The following is a 15887-nucleotide window of genomic DNA, read 5'->3' as shown; positions in this document are numbered from 1 at the left end:
TCTTCTACGACCTAATTTCCGGAACCGACTTCAGCACTGCAAGGTGTCCATGGAACGTGCGGCGAAAATTCGGAGGGCGTTCGCTGGACTGTTCCAAGGATACTTTGTCCTTCGACGAGCCTTGACAAGCTTCTTTATTCCATGACAGGCATTTTCGACAACAGCTACGTCTTGGTACCAGATGCTGCATGTAAAGCTTGCTAATCTACAAGAACCATTGAACGCGACTGCCTCCAGCTAGGGTGCAAGAATCCGCTCTTCTCGGCATTCACTGCGGCGCTCTTTCAAAGCCACCAAAGCCGCTTCTCTTGGTTACACGTGACACGATTTTCCGAGTTTTCCATAGACCTTCAAAGCTACTCGCCAACCTCTTCGCGGAGCATTGGAGCGGACGCTACAAGCGAACATGGACGCGAGGGAGAAAGGTCCAGGCACTGACGCTGGTTTTTATTGCCCATGAAGCGAATTTCCCAAGAAATTGGTCGGCCGAAGCGGACCTCACGACGGCCGCTTCACTTGAGGTACTCAATTCAGCGGTTCCTGCAGATTAGCACGCTTTACGCGTACTATTTCGTAATAAAGCGCTGCTATTGTCGGAAACTTGTCTCGCCCTGTATGCAGGGAACGAAGAGGCTTTTCACGCATCATCAAGGGGCGAAATATCGACGTAATAGTCCGGAGAATAATCTCCTGAGTTTTTGCCGTGCGTTTGATGGGCACCCTGTATATTCGAACTCGGGAGACACGCCGCCCCAGGCGGGTGCTCCTGTGAACGTCCGCAGACCGCGTTCGTTCCGCCCAAGATTGGAAAAATGTCTCCTACAAAGCTCCAATAGCCGGGAAAGTTCGATTTTAACGTACGTTTTTAAGTTAGGTAATCCTTGATTGTTTGGGGATTCCCCGTATATCTTTACAACGGGCCCTTAGTGCTCCATTTTCGCTGAAGAATCGTACGTGCGCGTTTGTTAGAAATGTCGCTTAGGGGACGTTAACGCTATAAGAAAGGATGGAGGTAGTGAGTGCAGTTAAAGAAGAAAAACTAGTGACTGGGACTATAGAATCGCGATTTTACATAGGAAACATGCAAGCCGCGATGGTACCAAAAATGCAAGGAACCTTTGCGGCAGCCCGGTGCAAATGAACGCCAAAAAAGTAGTTTTTTCAATACTTGAACATCGGCAAGGCATGTTTCGACTGGTTCACCAATGGCGGAAACCGATTCCAATATCAGTTCTTGAAAAGGGAAAGGCTAAAAAGCTTGCAGAAGAGCTTAGCTACAAATATTTTAGAGCGTGTTATGGGTGGCCTCAAAAGGGGCTTAAAGGAAACAAGATTATTTAAACATTCACTTGCCGTGAAGTGGCTGATGCATGGGTCCTGAAAGTACCCATGACATGACATATAGACAGCCCCTTTTTAAGCGAATAAAGATGTTCTACACCCTGAAGGAACGCCGAAAGGCAGTACCGGGGTCGCAGGGGGGCGGTGGTTTTAGTGGGTAGGCGGACGACGTAATGGTGGGCCCAATCCCACACTACCTGGCCGCACACCGACGCCGGGTGTCTTAAGAAGGTTCCCACCTCCTCGTAAAATAAAAAGGTGAATAGAGATATTCTAGTGTCATCGGTTGTTACATGCAGCGATTCGCTGCGGTAAATAGAGATATCGCGAAGGAATGCCTTTAAGCAGCTGACGTTGCCAACCGAAAATCATCGAAATGGCCATTTGTTAGTTACCTTCGAGAAGTCGTACTTTTGAAACACCCCGTATCATTGTCATGGACATTTCGCAACGAAAAAATATTCTGAAAGTCCGCTTTGCCTGGAATCATTAGCGCAGGCTCATCTTGAAAGCAGATTTTTTTGAATGCCATACAGGGTGAAGAGACAAAAATTGCCGACTTTCGACCCAGCGCGCTTGACGGCTGCGGGCATTTACGAACGGCCGCTTCAGCCGATATCTCTGAGCACTGTATTCAGCGCTCAGAGATGTCGCCATTGTCATTTTTTGAAGAAAATAAGAAAAATTATACGTTTTCTAAGAAGTCCGTCGTTGATTTTAGAAGAAATGGATTTTCAAAAAATATTTTTTTTTTCAAGAAAATCACGTTTCCGATCACCAAGACGTTTCCGACGTACGAGCCCTCGGAAGCAGCTCGCTTTTCCCCCAGGTGCTGATGGGGCCGACGACGCCGGAGACCCCAAATACCTCTTCGTGAAGAATGATCAATCTTATTCGAACGCAGGTTTAAACGAACTCCCAGGAAGCCCTGTAATTACGCACTATCGTTTAATAATGTTGTTAAACATTTGTAGGTGTAGGCAATTCAGAATTACGGATTCTTAAATATTGATTTCAAGTGTGTTCATAGTGCGAAAGCTTTGAATTATCGATAACATCCTCTATTCAATTCGCTTTACCCCCAGGACTACCTCGTTAATCAATTAAATCGTTAGGTGTGCGTAAGAAATTCAAAATTGCTAAGCAAATTGGCTTGAAATTCAATTCATTATGTGTAATTCATCTTTTTTCGCAGAAATCCGATAGCAAAAACGTTAGAATTACTCCAAAACATTATCTAGCCAAAGTTCACGGTCAGCGACTATCAATATCTTGATATTAGGAAAAATCTTCAAATTCTGAATCCGCCAAAATCGCCCTGCTATGAGAAATGGTGAAGTTCGACGAGGAATTTGCCGAAAAGGCTTTTGCCACCCGTTAACAATCGCATGAACCGGAAAATAAATAAATAAATTTGCATTCTGTCCAACTTAATTTCACATGTTTAATGGCCTCTTTCAACCCCACATCATGTCTCAACAACGTATTTAATTTTGTATTTATTCTCTCGTGCTTACAAGAGCTCCATCCTTGGTGTCTTGAGCACCGTCTCAAGATCTCACCCTTTATCTATAATTTCTTACCTCAATGGTTTAAATATTAACACCGTTATGCAACCAGTTATACGTCTTTTTTTTTCGGAAATGGCGAAGCCGTTTGTCAAGAAAAAATCACCAATCGTCGAAGGGCCCCCTTCTAAAGCGTTATTAGTAATCTTGCTGCCACGCGAGATATTAATTGATGAGATATTTCTGATACCCTTACACATGTTACTAATTAGCATTTGAGCACGTCCCCATGTAACTTTCAATAGAATATCATGACATGATGTAGCAAGTGTTTGATCAGCCAATTCTCCGACTTCAAGAAGTCCTAACCGTCAGTTCTAATGGACTCATTAATTCACACCTAGAATGAATTGCAATGTTGCCTCCACGGGAGCTTACCATATTCCTCTTTCCTTCTAATAGTTTAGCGGTGAGTTTCCTCACTTATTTTAACGCTCGGCCCTCGAACTAACTCTCATCAGGTCTTCTATCAGACCTCCCTTACGGAACCCTCAGAGGGCGCGAACTTTCCACCCCCAACCACCGACCCTTCGGGGCCTTTCAGAGCGTCCCTTACGCCGCAACTCCAATAAGATCTCTAGGATTTCAGGTTTTCACCATATTTTATGTACCAAGTATTTAAATATACAGTGGTGCGCACAATATTGGCAGCGCCAAGAACAGTTTTACGGAAGTTCAATTATTGACTTAGGTAATGTTTTTTGGAAATCATAGATGTCGGGCCTTCTCACGAAGCATCAAGTATCAGATTTTGAGTGAATACAATTACAGACACCTCATGTTGAAACCTTTTCGGGATTGCCCTATATATGTGAGTCTCATATTTATAGACCTGTGGAAAAAATAGCAGTATTGATTTGCGTTCGCATTAAAATACTACGTAGTTTCATTTCATAATTAATTAAACGTTTTAGAGTTTTTATCTAAGGTAAATATAACTTGAATAATAATGGGTAAAAAAACTCATTCTACGACAGAAATGCGAAGACTTAAAATTCTAAGAATTCTAAGACTTAAAAATGAAAAGCCAATAAAAAACTATAAGTAATTAGTTAAAGCGATGTTGTGTGTGTGTGTGTGTTTGTGTTTGTGTAATGCAGCGCGAAGTGGAACAAATATGTAATATATTCTTTAGTCCCCTCGACAATACATATATCTACTTAGAATCAAAATGGAGAAGTCTTAAGTTAATATAAATAAGTTTAAAAAAAAGTAAGCTAGTTTTTAAGGCCAACTGTAACAACAACAACAACAACAAATTTACATAGCGTTCATTAAACTAGTTTCTCTCTGCTACGTTTAATAATGGGTTAAAAAATTAATTTTCAATTTTTGAATAATAATTTCTTAAATTTCTATTACGTCTTTTTCTTAGTGTAGATTGAAATAATATATTTTTCTGTTATGTCCGTTTTCTTAGTGTAGATTCATAGACTATATTCAACCTGGAAATAAATAAACTGAGTTTCTATTTCTTTTTCCACTAGCTTTGAAGTGAGATAGAGAAATAATCCACTGAGTTTAAATTCTAAATATGCAGGACCACTGTCATTACTGTCGCTGTCATCATTGTCACCGATTCGCGTTTCTCAAAACGGCTGCTACTGTTTGCCGATTACTGTAAATTTCAACTAAAAACGTGATAATTTCAATATATTTCTTTGTATTTATCAAAAATAATTCACATAAAGCAAATTAACGTCTTATTTCATACATACAATTAAGGCAAGCCTTTGAGACGTAGTGCATAATGTCCAAACGTAGAATAGAAGTTGGGGACTCCGGTTCCAAGAAAAGAAGGTAGGATGTGCTCTTTTGTGTACTATTTTGCTCATATCTAAAGCAATTTAAATATGTTGTTAGTAATTTCGCCTTTATTGCTACATTCATACTCAAGCAATGTAGTAGCCAACCTTTGCAGCAATCATTATAATAACACAAATTTCAGGGATGAAAAACCCATAATCACTCTCCCAGGTGTTACCCAAGTCTCTCTAGCTCCCGGAGTTAACCCTTACACTGGTCTACAATACACCCCTCGTTATCATGAATTATTTAGAAAGAGGATTGGGCTCCCAGTATTTGAATACCGTGCTGACTTCATGCGACTGTTAGCAGAACACCAGTGCATAGTCTTGGTAGGTGAAACTGGTTCAGGCAAAACAACCCAGATTCCACAATGGTGCGTGGAGTTTGCTCGATCTATGGGTAAAAAGGGGGTATGTTGTACCCAACCCAGAAGGGTGGCTGCTATGTCAGTCGCACAGAGAGTCTCTGAAGAAATGGATGTGGGGTTGGGACAAGAAGTTGGTTATAGTATTCGTTTTGAGGATTGTTCATCTGCGAAAACAATTTTAAAGTAAGTTTCATAATGGATTTTTGATGACATTTGTGCTAACATGATGGAAATCTTGTAATGCATGTTTTTGCAAATTATTCATTTAATCTGAAAGTAAACAAAATGGTCTCCCTTAGGAAAAAATTCATCTAAATTCTTCTTTATTTTCCGAGAAGTTGAAATTTATAACAACTGACCGCTTTGTTAGACATTTTGTTTTATGTTAAAACTACCCTAATTTACCCTAAAAATATTACAAGTTTTTCATAGAGTTAAATTTACTGGGTGTAATTCATATCTTTTGGAAACCCACTTATTACTTTTAGGTCACTTATTACACTTAGGTCTTAACTACATATGGCAGCAAAACTATAGCTGTATTTTTATTATAAATCAAATTTGTAAATGTTCTGGACCTTCTCCATGTATTAACCAATTATTTCAGATATATGACTGATGGTATGTTGCTCCGTGAAGGAATGAGTGACCCCATGTTAGAAGCCTATCAGTGTATCTTGCTAGATGAAGCTCATGAAAGAACTTTAGCTACAGACATCCTTATGGGTGTTTTAAAAGAAGTCATCAAGCAACGTAAAGATTTAAAGTTGGTTATTATGTCCGCCACTTTAGACGCTGGCAAATTTCAACAATATTTCGATAACGCCCCTTTAATGAATGTCCCCGGTCGTACTCATCCTGTGGAGATTTTCTACACACCAGAACCTGAAAGAGACTACCTAGAGGCGGCAATTCGTACTGTAATTCAAATTCATATGTGCGAGGAAATTGCAGGTTAGTGTATGATTATGGAAAGTTGATATAGAAGACTATATTAATTTTTTATGTTATATATAGGGGATGTTTTGTTGTTCTTGACGGGGCAAGAGGAGATCGAAGTGGCTTGTAAGAGAATTAAGCGGGAAATTGATAATTTAGGTCCGGAAGTTGGGGAACTTAAATGCATTCCTCTATATTCCACTTTACCTCCAAATCTCCAGCAAAGAATTTTTGAAGATCCACCTCCAAATAAGGCAAACGGGGCTATTGGTCGGAAAGTTGTAGTTTCCACCAATATTGCAGAAACTTCCCTCACAATAGATGGAGTTGTCTTTGTGATAGATCCAGGCTTTGCCAAACAAAAAGTCTATAATCCACGAATTCGAGTAGAATCCCTGCTGGTGTCTCCAATAAGCAAAGCTTCAGCCCAACAGAGAGCTGGACGTGCCGGCAGAACGAAACCTGGAAAATGTTTTCGATTATACACTGAGAAAGCTTATAAGAATGAGATGCAAGCAAATACTTATCCTGAGATCTTAAGGTAGGTTATCACTCCTCTTTTGTAGAAATTGTTTCTAATATATATTTAATTTAAGGTCGAATTTGGGCTCAGTTGTTTTACAATTAAAGAAACTTGGCATAGATGATTTGGTACATTTTGACTTCATGGATCCTCCAGCTCCAGAAACTCTGATGAGGGCCTTGGAGCTGTTGAATTACTTGGCAGCTTTAGACGACGACGGAAATCTCACAGATTTGGGAGCAGTCATGGCCGAATTTCCTCTGGATCCGCAACTAGCCAAAATGTTAATTGCCAGTTGCAACCACAATTGCTCCAATGAAATTCTGTCTGTAACAGCTATGTTATCAGGTTAGTTATATATTTCCCAATTTGATTTTTTCTGTTTTTTGGATGTAATTTGGTTGAACTTCAAGTTAATAATTTTAAAGTTGAAATAAGGTATGTTTTGAGTAGCATATTTGTTGCAATTGCAATTAAGTTGTACCGTGGTTAACGCGTGAACGTAACCAAAGTGTTGAACACACAAAGCGAAACAGTCTTGATTATTAATCGGCATAATTAATATATTTTTTCATTAAATAACTATTTACGAGCTGTCATTATGACTATGGATACTATTGAAGTCCACTTTTTCACCTCATACTTGAGGTCTTATTAATATAGTTCAAATCGACTTCATCGGTATCCGAATTTGTGCACACCTCGAACCTTTTTAATATGTGTATCTTGTTAGAGTTACGCGTAGTCTAACACGATACAGGGCTCAAAAAGGTTCTGATTAAGGATAGCTCTGTAGGATTGATTTGAGTTCAACTATATCTGTTGAATACGGGCACGCGCCCCGCTCCAATATTTAGTCCCGCAGTGTTTCGTCAGACCGAATGAGGCCAAGAAAGCGGCCGACGATGCCAAGATGAGGTTCGCCCACATCGACGGGGACCATCTCACATTACTCAACGTCTATCATGCTTTCAAGCAGAGTGAGTAAGGTTCTTATGTGGTCAAACTTGATACGTGAATCGATGCACTGTAGGTATGGAGGATCCTCAATGGTGTTACGACAATTTCGTGAACTACCGTTCACTCAAGTCCGCAGATAACGTCAGACAGCAATTGTCGAGGATCATGGACCGGTTTAATCTAAAACGTACCTCCACCGACTTCACCAGCAAAGATTACTACATAAACATTCGAAAAGCCCTCGTTAACGGGTTTTTCATGCAAGTAAATGCTTGCGGATGGTTTTATAACATCTCTTTGACGCAAAGTTTTACTTCAGGTGGCCCATCTAGAGAGAACTGGTCATTATCTAACAATCAAAGACAACCAAGTTGTTCAGCTTCATCCCTCGACTTGCCTGGACCATAAACCCGAATGGGTTATTTATAATGAGTTTGTTTTGACCACCAAAAATTATATCAGAACCGTTACGGACATTAAACGTAAGAGACAAAGAAATGGGGGTTTGTTTGTTACGCTACGATTTTTCTGTTTCAGCCGATTGGTTGATTAAAATAGCCCCTCAATATTACGACCTTAACAATTTCCCCCAGTGCGAAGCTAAGCGACAGTTGGAGGTTCTGCAAAGTAGATTGGAAACCAGGCGGTATCAGCAAGGGTTTTAATTATGGTATCTTCATTTCCAAGTTACGTTTTTGTACTTTTTAATGGAATTTATTAGCACATACGCATTAGTGTATATCTGTTCAGTTTATAGCAATATATGAACAATGTGTTAAACGGTGTTAATGGAAACAGCAAATTTCAATTTTGCACTGTTGGAAATCGATATGGTGTCTCAATAAACGATTAATAGGATTCACGTTGTTATTTATTTGAACTTGTGCACTTTAAATCTCACTCTTTTTGTGATAATCAGTGTCATGAAATTTACTCTTTATATTTGTGATACTTTGTCTCTTTGCCAGCAATAACAACTGAAAATTCACCTTGCTACCTCTGTTCACCAGGTAAATGTCATAAAGTCTGGCAACCATAGTCCAGAATCGCAGATCATTTTCATCTAAAACCGATTTCACTGGAAAAAAATTGTTACTTCAATGATGATTGTGTATGGCGCTATAACCCATCTCACACAAAGACAGCAGGTTGTCCAGTTTCATCCGTTTACTTCCATGGACCATAAGCGCGAATAAATCACGTATTACGATCTGGTCTTACTGCTAAAAATATCAGAACGTTTGCGGATATTGACAGTTTCGATTGCTGCGTTTCAGCTGATTGATTAATTGCACTTTCATTACATTTAAAGGATCTTCGGACGGGACTGTTCGTAGACTTACAATAAAACATTCTTCGAATATTCGATTATTTAATAGTTATGTACAGTGCTGAAAAGATCAAATTTCAAGATTTCTTCTTTAATTTCTTCTTCTCCTGCTGCGAAAACTTATAAGGCATCTCTTCCCGATACGCCAGAGGGTTCTCCAGTTCTCTTTCTTCAATATCAGCTAGCAGTTCTTTCCCGCTGGCACTTTCCACGGGCTTTCCAGTTCCATAATAGATATCCTCGTTGTAAATTCGGTCCTTTCTTCTGTAAGTCCCATGGAGCTGCAATAATGCAGCAATTATTAAATTACCATCAATTAAATTATTGAGCGGAACCACCTTATCCCAATATATGATGTTGAAGGCGAAATTAACGTGGAAGTATTGATGGTGGTTGTCGTGGAAAATGGCGTCTGGCTGCCATGGTTGCCACCAAAAGGACTTGAAGTTGACTCCGGAATGGTCGATGATCCCGTGGTAGTATGCATAGAAGGCGGACAGATAAAACGGCACTAAATTTGATTGTTTGGTGGTTCTGGTGCTACAATACTACCGAACGCCATACTTACACCAATGGCAGGGGACCAAAAAAAGAGGGACTATTAGGCTTAGCTGGATGTGAATAGACTCTACTGGGTGTATTGCAGTAACAGAGAATACAGTCGGTTGCTTGTACCTATGGTGCAGCTTATGGAACCTCTTGTAGAGCATTGGCATGTGATACAACCGATGCAGCCAATAAATATGGTAATCCTTTAATAAAATTGTTACCAGTCCAACGAAGGAAAGAACGATTTACCTGGAAAATGAAGATCAGAGGAAACTGCAAAACGAACCAAATCCAGCCGTATTCGTTGAAGGTGTAGTAGATGGTGCTGTAGCCTCCGTTTGCGAGGTAGCAGGAAAAGATTGAGCTTACAGATGCGTTCAATAAGAGGGTGGTGGAGCCCCAGATAATCTCATTTTTCTCAAGTTCAGGAGAGAGCCACTTTTGGGGTTGACACTTCCATTCGTCTGGTTTGTGTCTCCGTCTGACGTAGTAGTACCACTAATGGAATTTCATTTAATTTTTTTTAACATTCATTTAGTACTCAGCGGCCAGTACTTCGTGAGAACGAAGAACTTCAATCGCATAGTATTCTAGTGATTTACCGATTTAATCGATGAGTGGATTCCCACCGAATGGTGATAATTAAATTGCTGACAACAATGGGTACATATTAATATTTGGTTATACAGGGTGTCCCATTTAGAGCTGCGATTGAAGGTTGCTCGAAAACGGACAGTTGTATGTGGACGAGTTTCAAATAAAAGTTGTCCGGTGACGAGGGGGACATGTCATGAGGATGGTGACTTCTAGCCAAAACGTCATTTTGAGGTCATTTCAAGGGCAACTTTTCTTTTTATGGCGACCCCGTATTTTGGTTCGGATCCCTGTAGACCCTCGAAAAATTTATATCTTTTATTTGAGCAAATTCTTTGTTAGACGTTTTGCTGCGGAGTTGTCCTGGATTTTTGCACAATTTTACAGATAATCGAAATTATTGCATGTTTTTCTGAAGAAGTTTTGCAATGCTCATTCTGTTCAAAACTCGCGACGATCCTTCCATCTAACAAAAAATAATAATTCTATGCAAAAAAATGCATATTCTGTGCAAATATGTGTTTTGAAATTTGGCAAACTAACTTAAAATTCTGATTTGAGAAACTCATGGAAGCGAATGTCCCAAAGAACGCCCTTCCCGCTCCAATCGCGTCGCGACTCTCATTCTCGAAAAGTATCGTTTACTCTGCGCAACTTCTCCCAGTTTATCAATCGAGACGCATTTTAAATTCTTCTTTTCACGTCGCCTCTAGTTGTCAGTACTCCTGCAAAAACTTCGTCCTTTCAAAAACCCCCAAGGGAAAAAAATCTGATGAGGTCAGATCAGGCGACCTAGGAGGCCAGTTCGCTGGGCCGCCCAGTCTAATCCGTCGATCTGGGCCCGTTTCACCCAGGACCTCGGGAGACATTCCAGAAGAACGACCTGGACAGCAGTAATGCTGATACCTCATCTCCCGTGGAACGTTTTTTCAAAAATTTCGGAAGATTACTACAAATTTGTTTCTAGCCGCCATTTTCTTAGCTCTTCGATTGTGCAACTGTTCTCCTACTTAACCAGCTTTCTCTGGCCGTGTCCCAGGTCCCCATAGCGGCCCTCCGCGTTTCGGACACCCCGTGTTAAGTGTTCCACTAAAAAAATTTATACAGGGTGTCCCGTAAGTTTTTGTCGATTTTGAAAAAAGTGCAAATATCTCGAAATCTGTGATGTTTTCATTGAGGCTACTTTTTCACTTTCCGACTTCTAAAGGATGGGCCTGCCATCGGGCGAAGTGTTGTCGAAGGTTTACGGGACGCCCTGTATATTTGATGTTTTTCACTTGTGCCATCCTCCGTATAGAGCGAAAATCACTTCGGATTGCGTCTCAATTTGAGCCCCATACAATGTAAAAGGATATTCACGATATTGAATATTCGAGCCACAACATTCAGTGTGGCGTGCCGTGAATAACCCCATATTGTCATTATCAGTTATTGCGCAAACACTGATTAGCTAATGGTATCATTATGCATGAACTCCTAAGAGTTCCGGTCAATCCTCAATCGAGATTAAAAATATGGCGTAATGGAAAACACTTGCTAAACAAACAGTTCGTATTTTTGTGAAAATAACATTTTACCACGATAAAAATAACTGCTGCTCAAATCGAACGTCCCCTACATTCTTGACTACAACAGGGGACCGTTGACCAAAATCGTCGTAGGGGGTGGACGCTGGACGTGGGGCGGTAATTGAGCGTTTTGCTGCCGTGCGTTAAAACGAAACCCAGTCAAGTAGGCTTTGGAATTATTTGACACCGAGCCCGTATGTCGTTGATATGTTCAACCTAATCTCGGACATAAGCCCGGCTTCGCTTAAATTCGATGTCGTGTATACCGCTATTGTTTATTGAATTTCATTGAAAATAGCCTTTTTCATGACTTCTCGGTTAGTTAAAGTTTTCTAAGTGGTGAAAATGATTTTTTACATTCGGACGAAAAGCCTTTACGGTCCGGTCTTACTTTCGTAATGGACAGTTCGCAAACGAAAAACGGACCTTTGGAACTCAAATCTGCCTTTTCAGCATTTATTGTAAACGGGTTAAGTAAATAAACATCGATTAGATCTATTTATGTTTCACTTATTCTTGACCGCTAGTAAAGATCCAAGTTAAAAGTGACGTCAAATTCATTTGTTTATGTTCGAGATTATGTGAACTTATCAGGGACATACGGACCCGATGTCAAATGATTACAAAGACTACGTGGCCGGATTTTCTCTTTACATCGCACGGCACTTACCACCGAACGTGCAACTACTAGATGAACTAATCCCAGACGTGCCTCTGATAATCCAGCATCCACTTGTGCTTCTTCTAATGATCGCCCTTTTTAATGAACGCGAAGTCCAGGACTGATTCATGTTTTACTTAGATAATTTAGAAGTTCAAATATTGTTTGGTCCAAAGAAATTTCTCTTTTTCTTTTTTTATTTTAATTTTTTGTTTTTAATTTTTTTTAATTTAAATTTTTTTTTATTTTAAATTTTTCTTTTTTTGATTTTTCACAACGCTTTTGTTTTTCATTGTTTAAAACTATTTATTTCATTTAAAAAAAATGAAGTCTTAGAAAGAGACGTTATATGCTAAAAAACACTTCAAACACAGACGTTTAAGGCATGCACTTGTATACAGGGTCCGCCATATACAGGTGTCTAAAAAAGACGCGACAATGTTTAAGGGGTCGATCAGTGAGGCCATTGTATGCGAAGAAGTTCCCACTAACGTGGGCCCGGAAAGGCTATGTCTCCAAGATACAGGGTGTTAATTTTTTTTCTTTAATAACGCTTTTTGAAAAATACTGGCATTAGATGTTTGTACGTATCGAAATAGTTTTAAGTTCTTTCTTGAAAGTGGCGCGCGACACTGGAAAAAATTCAAGGGAGCTTTTCTAATCAAAATTTTTACATTCGGCTCTGAAGGGGTCCCCCGCATTTTGGAAAACTTTCACGTTAAACCAGCCAAGACAGAGGCGTGCAAAACGCCATTTGCGGAGGTGAGACCTGGCAGCAACAAAAAATCATTTCAAAGAGGTAAGGCGGTTGGACCTAAACGGTCGATTTAGTGCGCGTTGAGCGCTCTAGCGATCCTCTATAATTCGAAACATCACATTTGCAATAGTGAGCAGGACGGGCGTTGTCGCAAATCCAAAAACGATAATAACGACCGCCTGTTGGCTTCCGATTTTGGACCGAAACAATTTCAAAATCGCGCTATATTCAAATCGCATCGATGTAAAATCACGTGAATTTCAAATCACAGCGTAGATTGATCCAAAATTATTAGAAGTCGGAAGGACGTAGCCGATGCGCCGTACGCACGTCGAAACCTTGAAATGGCAACAAGGCGCAGCTCTTTTGTTTCGTGTGAAAAGCGTGACCGCTGCGCCATTTTCAATCGCAGTTTTGGCGACTGGAGTGTTCAAAATCGGTGCGACGTTGTCAAAGATTGAGATTTTGCTCCATGCCGAAGGAAAGGACGAAGGCGAGAGAACAGAGAATTGATGAGAAATAACGGACGGTCTCAGTTTACGTACGTGAATGAATCCCCCGACGATGAAATATATTCCATAGGAAACGAGGCAGGACGGCCACCAGTAGCTCCATAAATTCTTCATTTTGAAATACTCCAACGAGAGCTCGCTCCATCTGAACGAGCTGTTCGATGCTGCGTGATCGATTCGATAAATTCCTAATTGGCAAGATGTGTGGAACCATATTGCGATCCAATCCCCTGAAATGCACCGAAACACACTGTAAACGTTAACGCTCCCCCATCGATCGAGCCATTAACACTCTGCAAGTTCCTTCGAGATCGTTCAACTTTCAAGATTGCTATTCAACCTTCTCATATCAGATGATCGATATTTTTAGTCTCAAAATGAATTTTTTCGCACGATTTGAAATTGTCCAATACCGCGTACACGACATTGGACAGTTTACACTCGGGGCCTGAAATTGTCAGCTCTTACCGTTAATTGAAATTCCTAACAGAAAAATCGCAATGGTAGCTATAATTTTGGAAATCCTTTCCGGAATGGCGTTCCAGACAATGGATATTTGCTTGTCGTATTTCTGAGTCCAGGTGATGGACATCGGATCGAAATACCTTCCATTCGACTTTAGGCCTTCCGTCCGGTTCTTCTCTTTCTTCATTTCCCACGCGGCTTTCCCACTAGAACTGCCACCATCAGCTTCCACACATAGAATCCTTTATAGTTTATGAAGCATCAATCGCACAGTACACGTTTTGATAACATGCCGGAGCATCGAGTGTCTTGAAATATTTAAATATTGATTACGTCCTCCGCTACATTTTTATTGCAAAATTTAACATCATGTACCAATATCTCTTTTTATTTTGCCATTGGCACGAAATTAATTGGCTGAAATTCCATTAAACTTTAGTTTAATGATAAATTTCGAAGGGCAACGACTCTCGTGGTTATCGATCTATTTTTAACGCACTTTTCCAGAGATTGCGAACTTGCATCCACAATAAGGGAACGGGTCATCTCCGTGCACCTAGCCGGACGGCGAAACTATACCGGGTCGCCCATGAAAGGGACGAGCCGGTGCAAAGCCTTAAATCGTCGCGAATTTCGTTCGAGCCTGCGCAAAGCCCTTTTGCGATGCAAAATCGAATGATTTTCGTTTGAAAAAACCGGAAAACGTTAATGGAAATTTTCGCCAAATTCTTCGTCACGCCAATTCGGCGAAGGGGACCACGCAGCGCAGGGCCGCGGACAGTTATACAGGGTGTACCATGAACGCGGTGCGCTCGGCTCGCGGTCAAAACGTTGCCGCGCCCTGTCAACTTTGTTCATCGGGCTGAGGGGGAGGGGGACGGTTTTAGCGCCAAAATGATTCCCTCCACGGGGACCGCAACCAACCTTCGAATCTCAAATGATACATTGATCCTCCTTCGTAAAGGCCCCAAAACGACGGAACGTGGCGCAAATGACGAACTCGGACTCGAAATTTTTCGGGCGGAAATTGTGCCCGGGAAAACTAATTTTTCCCGTTTATTTCGCGAAAATCGGGGCCGCATCGGACGACCTCCAAAGGGAGTCACGGCACGTTCCCCCCAAAGGCGTTCACGAGCGAGGCTCCTGAAATTCACGTCCGCGTGGCTCCTGGTCTTAGCTGCGACGTCGCCAACGTCCCATTTGCTGGGTTTTCAGTCGCCCATCCCCATAACTTGGTAAATCAATTCAAACCATAAACACGGTGGATAACCACGATTTGTCCAGATAACTTATGCGTTATTATACAGGCTCGTGTGATAGTTCCAGAAGTAGGTATTGAAGATTCCTCGAAATTGGTAACGAACACGTATCGGCGACTTACTCCGAATGGATCAGCACTTGGATGCTGATAATAATGACGAATGAAGTGCCTCTCAAGCAACTGATGGCGTCTATGGCTCTATCCCACAGAACGATTTGTGTTTCAGGTCAGACTGCGAAGGTAAGGAGTTGCGTGTCCAGGTAGCTGAGCTGCAGCCACATTAAGTTCCTCCCAGGGCAGGCCTGTAACTAGAGTAAAATTTCTGAGTTGTGCCGACACCCTGGCTGCCCTAAAATCCCGGTGCCAGTCCAATTCTGGAGAAATTTCTTTCTTTTTCTTCTATATTTATCCGGCCTCGTAAAAATGTTTATGCTAATTCCCAGCGAAAAATACTGAAATGCGACTCCCAGTTTATGCCTTTGAGATGCGCTTGCGCGGGCTCTGGGCGCTGCTCAGACGGCATGGATGAAGACCCAGAAGTCGGTCGTGGGATGCCGTTCGAACCAGTGCAAATGCCCTTGCAGCAACCTTTATGTTGACCTCTCCCAGCTTTACAGTGAAGCAAGCGATTGCCCTGATGGACGGGATGAGAACCCTTTGATGTGCGGAAACCTTGGTACTAT

General features: G+C 41.2%; 2 protein-coding genes across 2 annotated transcripts; one reads left to right on the top strand and one right to left on the bottom strand.

Moving 5' to 3' along the window:
- Positions 1-4476: 4476 nt before the first annotated feature.
- Positions 4477-8365, top strand: Dhx15 (DEAH-box helicase 15). Its single transcript, XM_066299976.1, has 9 exons — positions 4477-4709; positions 4858-5268; positions 5693-6039; positions 6103-6565; positions 6621-6895; positions 7405-7527; positions 7581-7771; positions 7827-7989; positions 8045-8365. Exons 1-9 carry the CDS (start codon positions 4660-4662, stop codon positions 8170-8172), a joined length of 2151 nt encoding a protein of 716 aa, XP_066156073.1. The 5' UTR covers positions 4477-4659; the 3' UTR covers positions 8173-8365.
- A 494-nt stretch (positions 8366-8859) lies between these two features.
- Positions 8860-14277, bottom strand: LOC136348913 (uncharacterized). The gene is made up of 6 exons (XM_066300103.1): positions 13947-14277; positions 13512-13708; positions 9636-9884; positions 9406-9589; positions 9176-9348; positions 8860-9118 (listed from the first exon to the last, which is right to left on the bottom strand). The coding sequence occupies exons 1-6, from the start codon at positions 14128-14130 to the stop codon at positions 8915-8917; spliced, it is 1191 nt and encodes a 396-aa protein (XP_066156200.1). The 5' UTR covers positions 14131-14277; the 3' UTR covers positions 8860-8914.
- Positions 14278-15887: the final 1610 nt, after the last annotated feature.

This window comes from Euwallacea fornicatus, chromosome 35 (genome assembly GCF_040115645.1).
Source record: "Euwallacea fornicatus isolate EFF26 chromosome 35, ASM4011564v1, whole genome shotgun sequence".
NCBI lineage: Eukaryota > Metazoa > Arthropoda > Insecta > Coleoptera > Curculionidae > Euwallacea > Euwallacea fornicatus.
Note: the sequence above shows the minus strand (reverse complement) of the source record. Positions and strands in the feature narration are given on the sequence as shown.

Coding starts and splice junctions, on each gene's coding strand:
- LOC136348913 (XM_066300103.1), bottom strand. CDS start 14,130: ATGAAGAAAGAGAAGAACCGGACGGAAGGCCTAAAGTCGAATGGAAGG. Junction 13,709..13,946: donor GTTAGGAATTTCAATTAACG/GTAAGAGCTGAC, acceptor GGTGCATTTCAG/GGGATTGGATCGCAATATGG. Junction 9,349..9,405: donor TTTGGTCCCCTGCCATTGGT/GTAAGTATGGCG, acceptor AATCAAATTTAG/TGCCGTTTTATCTGTCCGCC.
- Dhx15 (XM_066299976.1), top strand. CDS start 4,660: ATGTCCAAACGTAGAATAGAAGTTGGGGACTCCGGTTCCAAGAAAAGA. Junction 5,269..5,692: donor TCTGCGAAAACAATTTTAAA/GTAAGTTTCATA, acceptor CAATTATTTCAG/ATATATGACTGATGGTATGT. Junction 6,566..6,620: donor ACTTATCCTGAGATCTTAAG/GTAGGTTATCAC, acceptor ATTTAATTTAAG/GTCGAATTTGGGCTCAGTTG.